At 39.3% G+C, this 15,305-nt stretch overlaps 1 protein-coding gene across 1 annotated transcript in view; it reads left to right on the plus strand.

Annotated features, from left to right (window-relative positions):
• HDAC9 (histone deacetylase 9) overlaps nt 1–15,305 on the plus strand; it is a 696,981-nt gene that overhangs the window by 619,206 nt on the left and 62,470 nt on the right. Inside the window, exon 23 of the mRNA XM_081146569.1 lies at nt 9,980–10,098. Within this exon, the coding sequence (XP_081002695.1) occupies nt 9,980–10,098 (119 nt within the window). The remainder of the gene's footprint in view (nt 1–9,979; nt 10,099–15,305) is intronic.

The raw sequence follows: 15,305 nt of genomic DNA on the forward strand, positions 1-15,305 counted from the left end.
CTGAAAGCATGAAAAGTCAGAGAGGCTATCATTGGGCATTCTGTTCAACAGCTATTTATTGAGTATCCACCACATGGGAGGCACTCTTCTGGGTCCCTGGGATACATCTGTGAACAAAGAGGCAAACAGTTTCTTCCCTTGGGGAGCTTACATCCAGTGGGGAGAATTGGACAATAAAAAAACACAATGAACATGATATATAAATAATCATGTATTGCTTTGAAAGTGTTATGAGGGGCAGAATAAAGAATGATGGAAGTGGGGGTAGATGTCGGAAACAGTTTCAGGAAAAGGTCTTACTGAGATTATAATAATAGGAGCAAAATTTGGGAGAGGGCATTCTGGGCAGAGGAAATACCCAGTGTGAAATCCCAATGGCCAGAGCTCATCTGGCATATTTATGAATTGAGTTTTGGCAGGGAGTGGTAAGAGATAGGATCAGAGAGACGCAGGGCAGCCTCATTGCATAGAGACGTGTGGGTCATTTAAAAACACCTTTACTGTTACCCTGAGAAGAGTGATGGGGATCTGACTAAACATCATCCTTGCTGCCCTGTTAAGAATAAAGTGCAGATTGGGGGAGTAATGGGGTACCCCTTAGGAAGCTGTAGCTGTAATCCAGGTAAGAGGTGTTGGCACAGGCCAGGGTGATGACAAAGGAGATGTTTGAGACACAATTCCTGGATGTAGCCTGAATGTAGACAGTGGGATTTCCTGATGGATTGGACATGGGTGTGAGAGAAAGGGAGGCTCGTGGAGATGGAAAATTGAGGCAAGAAAGAAATAGGATGGGCCTGGCGAGCATTGAGCATTGACCTATGATTCAGAAAATAGCGGCTCGATTCCTGGTCAGGGCACATGCCTGGGTTTCGGGCTCGATCCCCAGCAGGGGGCGTGCAGGAGGCAGCCGATCAATGACTCTCATCATTGATATTTCTTACTCTCCCTCTCCCTTCTTTCCTATAAAATCAATAAAAATGTATTTAAAATATATATGTATTATTTAAAAAAGAATGGGAGTAAAGGAGATAAAAGGATTGTGGGGGGGCGGCGTGTGAGGATGTGGAAGGTGAAGAAGGGTAAGGAAGAAGAGCAGGGCTTACTCAGTCTGGGCTGGTGCATCTGGAGAGCACCAGTTATGCTTGGTGTGCTTGGAGTTCCCAGGATCTTCAGCAAATACCCATGATCGTCCTTCCTCTGGTGCTTCCCCAGAAGGGCACTGGTGAGGTCCCGGGGCATCATGAAGCGTCGGCAGCCACAGCTGCTCCCTGGAGTCTGCTTAGCGGCAGCTCTTTGATGCACTGCCTCCACCATGTGTCCAAGCAGGAACTGTCATGAAGAGTTTTTCTTGGGAACATCCTTCTGCACTCCGCGCACAAACGTGCAGATGGATGAGAAACTGTGCCTGCTGTAGTGAGCACTTTCATTTTTCTTAGAAAAATCTAAAAGGAACAGAAGTCTTTGTACCATTTGCAAATATGTAATTTTATAATCTAGTGCTTTTAAGCAATGACCTACAATTAAACTATAAAGAAAAACATAGGCTTGGCTTTTCACCTATAAACCATATTTGCATGATTATAATATGCCCTTATAAATTATACAGGGGCTCAGAACCTGCTCTCTTAGAGGGCAAAGAGACCTCATGATTCTAAAGGACGCTTTTAAATACATAGCTTAGTTGATGAGAGCAGAAATGGTATATGTCAGATCATGTCACTGTCCTCCTCAAAACTTCCAGTTTCTCTTCTCATTCAGAATGAAGTTCAAAATATTTACAGTAGTCGAACAAACTGGCTTTATGCCACCTTTCTGGCCCATATCCAACCATATTTCCTGTCATTTACTTTGTGTCAGCCACAGTATCCTCCTTGTGCTGCCTAGAATACACTGAAGACCCTGCCACCTCAGGTCCTATGCACTCCCTGTCCCCACAAGCCATGGTCTTTCCCCATGATTCACGTGACCTACCTCCTCACTTCAAACAGGGCAGTTTTCTGTTCCACTGTCACCACATGAGAGCACCCGTATCTAAACGTGCACCACTTCCCATGACTTTGTGATGATTTTCACTTTCGTCCTTACTACATGCTTGCTTGTGTATTTAATTTTAATTTTTTTAAATGTTTTTATTGACTTTATCGCACCAGGAAGGGAGAGGGAGAGGGAGAGAAAAACATCAATGAGAGAGTAACATCAACATCGATTGGCTGCCTCCTGAACGCCCCCTACTGGGGATCAAGCCCAGCAACCCAGACATGTGCCCTGACCAGAATTGAACCCGTGACCTCCTGGTGCATGGGTCGTTGCTCAGCCACTTAACCACACCAGCCGGGCGCGTCCTTATTTATTTATGCACTGTCTTTTCCCACTATTAGAATGCAAACGCCATGAAGGCAAGAGATCAAGGCCTTTGTTTGCTAATAACCCTGACTCCAGTGTCCGGCATATTGCAAGTGGTTGGTAAAGATTTGCTGAGTGAAGGCCACGAATGGGATGACCTTTGTAATGCATTCATACTATAGTCCACTCTCCAGTTCTCGAAATACTTGCTGCCACCATCCCCAGTCCCTGGCTTCCTCAACACCAGGCTCTCCTGGATCTGTTTCAGACACTTAGGGCTTGTGATCTGCACGCCTTCTCTGCTCTTGCTGCTCCAGACGCTCCAGTCATATCGAACTATTTGTCACAGCCCCCACGCCCATTCCAGTGTTCATGACTTCGCACTTGCTAGTCCATCTGCCTGCACTGTCCTCCCTGCTTTTTCTTCCCGGCAAGCTCTTACATTAACGTCCAAATCTACTTTTTATGTTCCCTCTTCTGATGGATGTTTCTGCATCCCTCTTGGCTGCCCAGTCCCCTCTGCCTCTTGGTACAGTGTTTGTGCCTGAGTTTGTATCATGCTGTACTTCAAAGACAAATGCTTCCTTCTAGGTTATGGACTCCTTGAGGGCAGAGCTGCAACATACTCATATCTTTGAATCCTGGCATAATCCCAGTGCCTCTCACATTATAGGAGCTCAGTGAATGACTTCTGAATGAAAACAAAAATATTGTTGAGTAACTCTATGGGTTATTATGCTTTCAGATGCTTTCAAATGCCTTGTGTTTCCCTTAAAGCCAGAGCAGTCCCCCCCTGCACTGAGCATACCAAGTGAGTGAGTAGCATCGTGTGCTGAGCACTCAGCACACAGCGAGGTGAGTCATGGGAAATCGATGGGTGGTTCTGCTGAAGCCCAGCGCATGACTCAGTGCAACCAGTTCTTTGGCCACCGACGAGATGAAAGAAGTCCAGAGGTCTGATTCTGACTGGGGAGCTTCCGAATCAGAATCACATTTCTTGGAAAGAAATACAGAATGGGATCCTTTTCTCCTTACTGTGTTTAGTGTCTGGTTACATGACCTTTGTCTCCTTTTATTAGTAGTAGTAGTGGTGGTATTTTTGTCTCCCTTTCTTTTTATAAGCCCATTGTACTCTCTCTAATATGAGTCTCCCCTGGGGAGAGGACTTGAACAGAGGAGGAGGAGGGTTGCTCTTCAAGAAGAACATGGCAGAATTTTCAGAGGGCAGGTGATGGTAAAAGGCATGTACGCAGTTATCACTGCTTCAATCACCTGTTCACCAGCAAATAAATACGTATACAAGTCATGGGCGGACCCCCTTTAGCGGTCTCCTATGCTCTATCCACTGCTTTGGTCCTATGCCTCTCTGTCTCTTTGGTTTACTTCCTTGCTTGGCAGTACATTTTCATGTAAATTATTCAGGAAGGGTGATTTGGAGTTAAATTTCTGAGTCCTTAAGTGTCTTAAAATATTTTTATTTAAGTAACAATACTTGATTGCTAGCACGTAATGGCTAGAAGTAGAATTAAAGTATAAAAATAATTTTCCCTCACAATATGTGGACATTGAGTGTTGCTGATAGGATTTGGATGTCAGTTTCATTCTTTGTCTCTTTTGAGGGTGACTTTTTTTCTTTTTTAAGGCTCTCTGGGGATTTGAAGTACTATTAGAATATGTCTAAGTGTGTATATGCTTTTATATGCAGAGCTTTGCATTGATTGGACTAATCAGATCTGTAGATTTGGATTATTTTTCAGTTCCTAAAAATTATTTTCTATTATTAGTTGAAAACTTTTTCTCCTTCCTTTCTCAGGATTCTCAAGGACCCTATTAATCAGATATAGGACTTCAGCATTGATCCCCTATGTCTCACATTTTCCCACTTATCATATAGTTCATCCATTTGTTTCCTTTTATGAGGGATTGCTCCAATTTTATTTTTTTCAGACCTTCTACTAATTTACTCACTTGCAATTTTTATCTTGAATTGCGTCCCTTGTTCTTTGCCCTTTTTCATAATAGCATGTCTGTTTAAGAATTAAATATTTTCTTGAATCTCTTCAAGGCTATTATTCTGTTGCCTGAATTATCTGTTTTTCTAGAGTTGTTTATATTTATGTTTATTTCAGTCTTTTCTTTTTCTTCATACCACAGGCTCTCCCTATGTGCCGGGAAGTTTCTGCTTTGACATTAATATTTATGCAAGTAGTAACCGGTGTCATTTTTCCCTGTGGTTATGTAAATGGGTCAGTTGGGAGCTCATGTCAGCTGGTGTGGGACAGAGTGCATGGATGGCCAAACCCCACATTGGAGTGAGCATTCCAGAAGATGGCTCATAGTCTCTGAATCTCCTTAATTGATAAAATCAGGAAGACTGTATTTTGAGGCAACAATATCCACACTAGAAGCCTTGGCTTTCTCCAGACACATCCTTTTCTTAAGAGAGAGTCATCTGAATAATCTGCCTAGAATAAACACTGGTTACTGGCATAGAGGGAAGGTAATTAGGTATGGGATGCAGTCCTGGTCTCCGTAACCAACTAGCATTTCTTTAGTTTTTTTGTATTCAGTCCTGCTTCTCTTTTCCGTCACTATACTTGCTTTTTTCAGGGGGTTCCATTGGATGGAGTGTCTCTTATCTCCTCTGTAGTCCCATGAGACATGTTCAGGGTTGTAGCTTTCTTTTTAGTTTCATTTTTTAAGTATGCACCCAGCCTATTTCCCTTTCTGGAGATTTGTTTTTTAAAAAAATCACTGTTTGGCCCTAGCTGGTGTGGCTCAGTTGGTTGAGCGTTGTCCCATGCACCAAAGATCAGTTAGGGCACATGCCTGGGTTGCCAGCTTGATCCCCAGGAAGGGGGTGTGCAGGAGGCAGCCGATAGATGTTTCTCTTTCTCATGGATGTTTCTCTCTCCCTCTCCCTTCCTCTCTCTCTAAAGTCAATAAAACATATTTTTTTAAAATCACTCTTGACAACTCTCCCATCTTTTATTGTTATACACTTACTCTTTTTTTGTGTTCTGAGACTTGGTAACATTTTATTTTGAAATACTATTGGACTTACAGAAAAGTTATAAGACTAGCCCAGAGTTCCTGTATGCCTTATACTCAGTTTCCCCTAATGTTAAAAACTAATATAACCATAGAGCAATTATCCAAGTTAAGAAATTAATATTTGCACCATAACGTTAGCTTCACTGCAGACTTTATATGGGACTGAAGTTTTTCCACTAGTTTTCCTGCTCCAGATTCCAATCCAGAGCTTCACATTGCACCCAGATGTCATGCCTGCTTAGTCCCATCCAATCTGGAGCAATGCCCTGTCTTTCCTGGCCATGACTTTCAAAGTGGACCGGTCAGTTATTTTGTCAAATGTCCCTTCATTTAGGTTTGTCTGATGTTTTCTCAATAGATTTGAGGTTCCATATTTTACTTTATTATTTTATTTTAATTTTTTAAAAATATATATTTATTGATTTCAGAGAGAAGAAGGGAGCGAGAGAGAGAGAGAGAGAAACATCAATGATGAGAGAGTCATTGATCTGCTGCCTCCTGCAGGCCCCCAGCTGGGGATTGAGCCCGCACATCGGGCATGTGCCCTGACCAGGAATGGAACTGAAATGTCCTGGATCCTAGGTTGATGCTCAACCACTGAGCCATGCCCAGCCAGACAGAGGGTCTATATTTTAGCAAGAACAGTACAGAACGGATCTGCCTCTCCCAGTGTATCACACCAGGGAATGTTGATATTGATCTGTATTATCACTAGAGATGTTAAACTGAGTCACTGTATTAAGGTGGTATTGGCAGGTTTCTTTGTTGTAATGTTCCTTTTTTCCCCTCTTTATAATATCTTGGGGAAAATACTTTTGGATTATGTGAATATCATGTTTCTTCTCAAATGTTTGTCTACTGATTTCAGCATCCCTCTGTGGCCTTTCCCTGCATCAGTTATATATGTCTTGTTCAAATGGTGACTTCTCTCTTTCCTTCAATTCTTCTAGTTATTAGTTGAAATTTTTTGTAAGACAGAACTGTTTCTTCTTTACTCTATTTATTCATTTATTTTTGAATCTCTGTGCAGACGGACTCATGGATACTAATTTCACTTTTTGGATTATAATTCTGGACTGTCATTTATTTTGCTCCTTAAATTGTCCCAAATTTGGCCATTGGGAGCTCTTTCACATTGGTTCATATTCCCTACTGACCTGTTCCCATCCCTTTTTGAGCATTTCATTGTTTTTTGTCATCACAAGATGTTCCAGAAACACATAGATTGGTTGCCTCCTGCGTGTGCCCTGACCAGGGCCAGGGATTAAACCTGCAACCTAGGTACATGCCCAAGACCCTTTGATGTGTGGGCCAAAGCTCTAACCACTTAGCCACACCGGCCAGAGCTTATGCCCTCATTTTGATGGAATATATCATCTAATACCTTCCTGTGAAAATATTTGTAGGAGATACTGTTGTTTTTTAAGATTTTGAATGTCTGAAACTATTCTATTCTCAATTTTGATTGGCAGTTTGAGTGGATATGAGATTCTAAATTTAAAAAAATGTTCCTTAGACTTTTCTTCATATGTTAATTTCCTAAATGGGTCCTTTAAGTTTCTGATCTATTCCTGTCAGTTTTCCATGTCTCTGTTTGTGCTTAACTTTCTGAGAACTAGTCAGCTTTATCTCTTAAAGAGTCTATGTTTTGTTTTCTGTTTCTTCTTTATTTTAATAGGATCCTCTTTTCATTCCCTAGATGTCCAGTCATCTCATAATATCCTTGGGGCCTTGGTTCCAGGACTACCCTGGATACCAAAATCTGTGGATGTTCAAGTTATATAAATAAAATATCGTAGTATTTGCATATAAACATATGTATATCTTCTATGTACTTTAAATCGTGTTAGATTATTTATAATACGTAATAAAATATAAATGCTATGTAAATGGTTGTTATGCTGTGTTGTTAGAGAATAAAGACTAGGAAAAAAGTCTGTATATTTTCAGTACACTTGCAACCATTGTAGGCCTAACTACATAGTACATGTCAGCAACAATGTAACATTTTCCCCCCAAATATTTTCAGTCCATGGTTGGTTGAATCCATGGATATGGAACGCCAACTGTACTATTTTGTGTCTTTGAGGATAATCCTGGTGTTTGTAATTTAGTCTTTTGACTGCGTTTTCTCAGATTTTCCTGAGTTCCCTTTCTTTTATTTGTTTGTTTGCATGTTAGTTTTGTTGTCTTTCCTGCTAGAAGCTTTCTTCAAACAGTCCATCATGTTTGAGAAAGGGATACTGGAAAGAGAGTGGAAGCTCCATATGCCTGAGTGGGGCTTTCTGACTTGCATTCACTATAGGAACACTGAGGAAGATACCTGACTATTGGTTTGAGTGACATAAGTGTCAGTCTCTCTAGGTATTTTCTTTTTGTTCAGTTTGTTTCTCCAGGAAGAGAGAGAAAAGTCAGCTAGCTTTTTGTGGCTTTGACTCTGTAGACACATTCATGTTTTAGCTTTGCCCTCTGAAGATCACTGTGTTTTCAGTATTCTAAAATTCTGTTGTCAATCCTTGTCTCCTATTGTCTCCTGTCTTTGTCCTTCAATAATGCATGCATGCCTGGCAGCGCGTCGCTCAGCGGTTGGGCATTAGCCTAGGATCCAGGAGATCACAGTTCGATTCCAGGTCCAGGCACATGCCCGGGTTGTGGGCTCGATCCCCAGTCGGGGCATGCAAGAGGCAGCCGATCAGTGACTCTCTCTTATCATTGATGTTTCTATCTCTCTGTCCCTCTCCCTTCCTCTCTCTGAAATCAATAAAGTTATATTTAAAAGTAATAATAATAATGCATACATGTGTATTTCATATCCGTATGCACAGAGAAGCCTTTGTAAAGAAGATAGTAAGTGAGCTGAACCTTGAAGGATGTTTACCCTTCAATCAGACTTACAAAGAGACGTTGATTAGGGAGATAAGAAGAGAGGAGAAGAGAGAACCTTCCAAACAGAGGGAAAGGAGATGGAAAAAGAGATGCTATGATGCATATGATTGGATGGACAACCTTGTTCATTCATCCACTCATATTGTCCTAAGAGTATTGTTTGTTGTCTAAGGGAATACATAGGATTAATCAAATTAAATAGATGGTGTACCATGATAAAAACACTTTTGATTGTTTGCGACAACTTATTCCAGTACCTAATGTCCCAACAGATATCACATGGCTATTTTACTCATATGAAAAGTAGTGGATTGATAATGTATGACACTTTAATGAAAAATGCAGTGTAAGAGTTGGTATTATTAGGAAGGAAAAGAATTGGTGAGACTGCTCCTGATAATGTAACTTTATTAGAGGTTTTTAATTTTATGGAAGAACAAAATAATGAAATTGTGCATAGGAAACAAAATTATGTTTTGACTTAGTTTCCCTGATGGGGCAATGCCAATATAAGTGGCTTTCCGATTGTTGGAAGGAGTTCCACAGAAGTCACTTACATGTACATTAAAGAGTTTGAAGGATTGAACTTTTATACTTTTATAATAGTAGTGGAGTTATGAAAAGCATTTTATTCATTTATGTCTTCATCTAGGTAAGTTTCAAGTAAATAGTTTTCATTCTGTAACTTCACCTTCTTATTTACATGCAAAACATTTTAACTATAAATCTGATATTATTATGGGAAATTTGCAAATATAAAAAATTTTAAATAACTATATCACTACTCAAGAATAATTATTTTAATATTTGGTTTAGTCATTCTCCCAAACACACAATAAAGACAAAGTACTACTTTTTAAATTTCCCATGCTGTGCAGTTTTCCCATTTCATTAAATTGTCTTTGAGAATTTGAATTCTAATGATGGCCTACTGGTCTTGAAACCTGCATTCACAAAGCATTTGCACTTTCTAAAGCCAAGTAGCATCCATTAGGCATTCTCTCTCAGGTCCAGCACTGAGGAGAAAGGGATCAGGGAAGCCTGAGAAGGCTGCAGAGGCGAGTGTGGAGTGTCGGAGCGGGGCCAGCAGGGGCTTCTGTCATGGATGAGGCTGCCACATTGTTGGTGTCTCTGACCTTGGACTCACTTTAACATTATAGTCTGGATTCTATTAAGGGAATCTCATGTTTTTCCTTTGCAAGAATCACCCCCTACCATGACAAATATTTTTTTTTTAATATTTTTAAGTTGTGAAAGCAGTGACTTCCCCAAAAGAAATTTATAGTTCAAATTTACACGAAGTTCTCTAACTGGAGCAAGCCAGGTTTTCACTAAAGCTTCAGCTTTCCTCTGTAAAACATTAGTCACTCCCTTGGAAGAAGCGATGTTTTATAGGCAGTGGGATAAAACAGCCACAGATGTGCATGGGAAATGATAGGCTTAAGAATGTACCTGCAAAGCATTCTTATTTAATTTGAAGGTAAAAATATGAAAGAAGGCTAAATTGGGGTGCTAAAATAGCAGCGATTCTGTAATAAGGAAATGATAAGTTTCTGATCCGTTTCAAACAGTGTTTACTTTTCCCCTTTCCTTTATTCTTGGGAAGTTCTTGAGATTGTGCCAAGCCTTTTTCACTCACGATTTTGAAAGGTATTCACCATTCCCATGAGTAACTGGTTGCCTTTTTACTGTGCAGGACTGTAGTGACGCCTGTGGCCAAAGAGTTTGATCCAGACATGGTCCTAGTTTCCGCTGGATTTGATGCAATAGAAGGCCACGCCCCTCCTCTGGGGGGATACAAAGTGACAGCAAAATGTAAGTAAATCCTTTAGGGCCTTATGAAATGCTATGACATAATAACACCTTTAAGGTCTTTAAAAGAGACAGCACCTTTTGCACGCATCTAGTAAAGTGAGGTAAGACTGTTAAAAATGATTGAGATGGTGTTTACTGCTCTGTCAGATTCATCTCTTTGTAGAAATTGGCCTTTAAGAAAACAAAGTTAATTTGTTTCCTTTGGTGGACTTGAGGGGACAATTCAGGACCTTTATGTTTTTCAGGAGTCCCCGGTTGCTATTTAAAGGCAGAAGTGATAGGGCTTCTGTTTAAAATACGTTGAATGACTTGAAAGGTCACGCGTCTAGAAAAGCTACTGGACTTTTTACAAGGAGAAAAGAAGCTGCTGTTTTTATTCTATTGTACATGGAGTAAAAAAAAAAAAAGTTATTTCCCAATAATACTGTGCTCTTTGGGTCTGAATACAAAGTGTGGTTCCCCGAGCTCACAGGCTTTGTACATGCCTATGGGCAATGCTCTGGATCTTCTATTGTGTTGCAAAGATTAATTTTTTGGCTGTGTTCCTCAGCAACTAGACACCAAATGGACAAATGAATTTTGTGTTATGTTGCATTTGATTGATGTGACTTAATGCAATTTGGCTAGAAAGAGTCTTTCTTTAAGAATAATTTCTGTGTTCCCTGAGTGTGAAAACAAGGCATATGCATAGTCCACGGGTACAAATGTTTGCTAGCGCTGTGGATGGCTATTTTAAAAATGAAGGAAAAAGAACATTTACACAAAGAATAGGCTCCATCATGGTGTTTTTTAGCGGGTTGGGGGGAAATGAAAACAAACAAATAAAAAACAACCCAAATAGTGTTAAGTGAGAGAGATGAATTTGGATGGAGCTTGATTTATTAATTGGGGGGAAAAACAAAGAACCAGCATCATGCCAACCTTTGTTTTCAGTTGGCATCTCATGTGAGGGAGTTTTCTGCACTCTAATTGTTCCAGTAACATTGTTAGGTAGTAGCTATTTTTAACATCTTTTAGTTACCCAGGGTTCTTAGTGCCTTGCTGTCTATTGAAAACATATTAAAAGAAGGAACTCCACAAGCACAGACAAAACACAGTAATCCGCAGCATTGGTACAATTTAATAGAGAGGTATTTGGTCAAATCAAATATCCTTATAACCCACGCCATGTGAGTGGCATTTCTTCGTGGAATGCCACTCACATGGAAGTCAATTTTTCCACTAGAGCTAAACCTCATTTGAGTCAAGATTAGTGAATAGTTTAGTCTAAATAAAAAAATAAGAGCTTATACCTTAAATTGAGATAAACTCAAACAGTGGAAAACACATGGAATAACAATGGAAATCTAGAAAAGGTGTTGCTTGTTATTAAATCCAAGAATCTCCCTAAGGAGGGAGAAATAGCGGAAGAATATCTACATTTGGGTCTTTCTCCCTGCCAAGGAGACAAGCTGTAGCAAGTCCACTTTTCAGAATTAGCTAGAAGGAATTCATCTTTTTGTTCTCTTGCTTGTTTGTTCATGGTGTTTTTGTTTTTTTCCAAGTCAAGTTCCAATATCAAATGTCATCTTGGAAGGTAGCATAGAAAGTACTAGTAGTATGGTTTCTCTTGGTCATAGACAGAAGAAACATGGTTCGTACCTCTTGTTAGCTTCAGTACAATGCGCCAAGACCTTCTTTAGGTTGTGTGTCTTTATTCGTTTGGGGGGACATTCTTCATTGCTTTCTAGGCCAGGATAAGTTTGTCTATAATCTCCCCAACCTCCCTCCCTTCCTTATCTGTTTCTTCCCTTCTTTGTTTTTTCTACTCATTGGGCCACATGCTTCCTTACTAGGTGATTTGTTTACTAAGAAAAACAGACATAAATTTTAAGTGATTTAATAACTCACCCTTTCTCGAGTATTTGCACTTAATAAGGAAAAGATATACAATGAGGAGAGGAAATCTTAGAACCCAAGGAAGTTATAGTAGAGGCTATCTAAAAACAGTTCACATATTTTATAGATGAGAAAATATTATCATCTGAAATAATTGGGGTTAAAACCAAAGTGCTTACCCTGAATTTGTAGTTAGATGAAATTGCATACGGCTTTTACTGGATTTTTTTCACTAAAGAGTAAATGTTTCATAAAATGCATGAGACTAGAGAACTTGCATGCACACTACAGAGGCCATATTGGTGCCTAAGACCCTTAGCTTTTCAAGCACAGTCTGTATCACCGACTAGTCCCATGATACTTAAATGAAAAAACAACACAGCGTCACGTCTGGGCAACTGGGTGTATAGATCATCTGATGCAGGCCTGAGTTTGCTGGCTGTGTTTTCTAGAGATGCTGCCACATTAACTGGGCAGAAGTTAGCATTATTGGACAGCTGTATAGTTAGTTATTCCCCAAAGAGCTCACCCCTGGGTCTCTTTGTTCTCTTTCTACCACCTGTCAGATGCACTTACATTACTTGGGACTGAAAGTTCTGCACAGGCCATTAGTATTGGGCCCTTTCTGTCCCATGCCAGAGCCATCCTCTGTTTGAGGGGAGTCTCAAAATGAGGCTAGAAATAGGCTAAACCTAAAAATAGGTGGAAATTATAAAAACAAATTCCTCTTCTGTTTTCCCATTCTGAAAAACTCGCCCTTGCCCGAAGTAGAATGTTCAAGGACTTTAAAGAGAGGTTTTGTAATCATATCAGAGATGCTAAAATTTTGTTGTCTTAGCACATTGAATGAATATTTTAAAATAATTGTGTTCGATATTCAGAAAGGAAAGGATAAAGTCAAAACATCTAGTGTTTTTGTTTGTTTTTAAACACCTAATTAGCTACCTGTTGTTGTTTTTTAAAGAATTGGTTGAGACTATGGACAAAAGTTTCAGCCCAAATGTAGAAGTGATTTAAAATTAAAGTTGGTTCTTGGTTAGTACTATTTTTTCCCCTCTCTTTTCTCATTTCTTTACATATCAAGTGTCCTCTGCTGTGAAACTACAACAAAAATATTCAGATTTGTTTCTGCTGAAGTTTTAAGTAAATTATCTGAATTAGTTATTTGAAATCTACACGGTTGTTTCAATTAACCCCAGGGTTAGGGCCCAAGCTGAAAGGAATAAGTATCTTTGTGTCCTACCCTAAGCCCTATCTCAAACTTTACCTTGAAGTTATCAGTTTATCTTTTAAAATACTCTCATTTCCATCTGATTGTCTTCCTGTTACAGTTTAAGAAGGTTGGCATGACAACTAAGTGCCATGTTCAAACAATACAATTGAATGAAATTGATTCACCATATTGCAGCACCCCCTGGCTTTACTGTGTTGTCATCGTTAAATTCATCTTACAAAAAAATAGATTTTTTTCCCTTCATTTTCAACACATTTACATATTCTCTACTTTCATTGGCTTCAGGTAGTGAATTAATAGGTGCAAATTGTTTTTATCATGAGAATAAATTTTTCCTTTTCTTTGAAATAATGCAAAAGTCATTGTAAGATGACAGCAACATCTGATTAAAAAACATGTTTCTTTAGTAAACATTGAGGTAGTTTTACAGTTCTTGAGATAGAAATCATTTCCCTCGGCAAATACACGAGTATAGAATAGCTAATTTAACAAGTAAAGAATAGCTAATAGTTGAAGGAAATGTAAACAGTGTATCTTAGAGTTTTGCATTACCATCTTCTCCTGGATAGAAGGTTGTATCCTTTTTGGTGATCCCCTTATTCCACTTTTCCCCCTGTGAATGTCCGACAGGGAGAGACTGTTGTGGGACAGATACCTGTACAAGTGAATTCGTCCGTAGCTGTGAGTTTGTCCTGGGAAAGCACAAAAATTCCCGGAGTAGTCAATCCTCCAAAAATAAATCTCTAAGAAGTTTAAGTGCTAAACCAGTCAACAAATAAGTGCCAAGAAATAAACGTTGTTAAACAAATGAGGCTGTGTTGGTCTACTTCACCTACTAATGATGAGTGTACATGCTAACAAGCTTCATGATTTCCACCATTTAGAATTGGCAACAGCTAAAACTTTTATTATATTTACTCCAAGTCTTTTGTTTATAAAAGAAATAAAAATCACTGCCCCCAAGCCCTATTCCCCTCCCCTCCTAAACAATGTCATAATTTGTGTGTTTTCTAGTACACACACATACCATACAATATTATTTTAGTGAGTGTGTTTTCAAATTTAACATATATAGCAAAAGGTAAGCATTAAATTATTGTTCTGTACATATAGTTCGTCGAACTTGCTTGTTTTGCTTTTAATATCTTTGTTCTGACATACAAGTGTTTATATATCCTTTTACTTTCTTTATTTTAGGCCATTATGGACATATCCTATTATGTATTTTATCTGCCCTCCTACTAATGGACCTTTCAGTTGTTTCCAAACAGTGTTGAAGTGAACATCATTTCACAGGTTTTCTCTCGCCCGGGTGTTACCTCCCACGGACTGGTTTAGTCAGGTTGGGCTTCTGTTTCTTTTTCAGTGTATAGGTCTTGAAGGTGTGGAGGGAGGCAGCTAAGGAAAGAAGGAATGCCTTCTCCCTTCCTTAACTACCCCAAACCACGGCTCATACCCTCCTGTCTCAGAACAGGACCTCTCCTCTTCTCTTGACCACTTTATATTTTGTGTATCACACCCCTCCCTTTCCCGTAACAATTGTCAGAGAGCACTTTGTTGTGTTCTAATAGTCTTCAAGTCTAATCCAAACACTTATGGGAAAAAATGGACTAGAAGTCATGTGATAGATGGATAAAAAAAATTATTTTACTGTGTTTTCAAGCAATACTCTAGGAATTAAATTTAAGTAGAAAAGATGATTTTCGACTCACAGCCGATTTGATTGGCTGTACTGTCAGTGACTAGGGAGGGCACTGTGGCCCTGAGTTTGAAAGCACAGTCTGGTCATGCAGTAGACAAGTGACAATCCTGGCATGAGCCCTTAGCTTGACCACAAGGATGCCACTCAACCTCTCGAAGATTGTTTTCTTGACCTTAACATTAAACTTCATCCTGGCAGTGTTATTGTTATTGTTGATAGAATAGTGATATCTGCTGGCAATCGCTGAATGTTTACTCTGCACTAGGTATTATATGTAGTACTTTCTGCATCAACTCATTTTGTTTTTTATGATTAAATAATACATATAAAGCACCCTTTTCTTATATGTTTTTATTATGATGATCTTGTACCTCCTTAATACCCTGAAATCAC

Source organism: Miniopterus schreibersii (assembly GCF_964146895.1).
Source record: "Miniopterus schreibersii genome assembly, chromosome: 9".
NCBI classification, from domain to species: domain Eukaryota; kingdom Metazoa; phylum Chordata; class Mammalia; order Chiroptera; family Miniopteridae; genus Miniopterus; species Miniopterus schreibersii.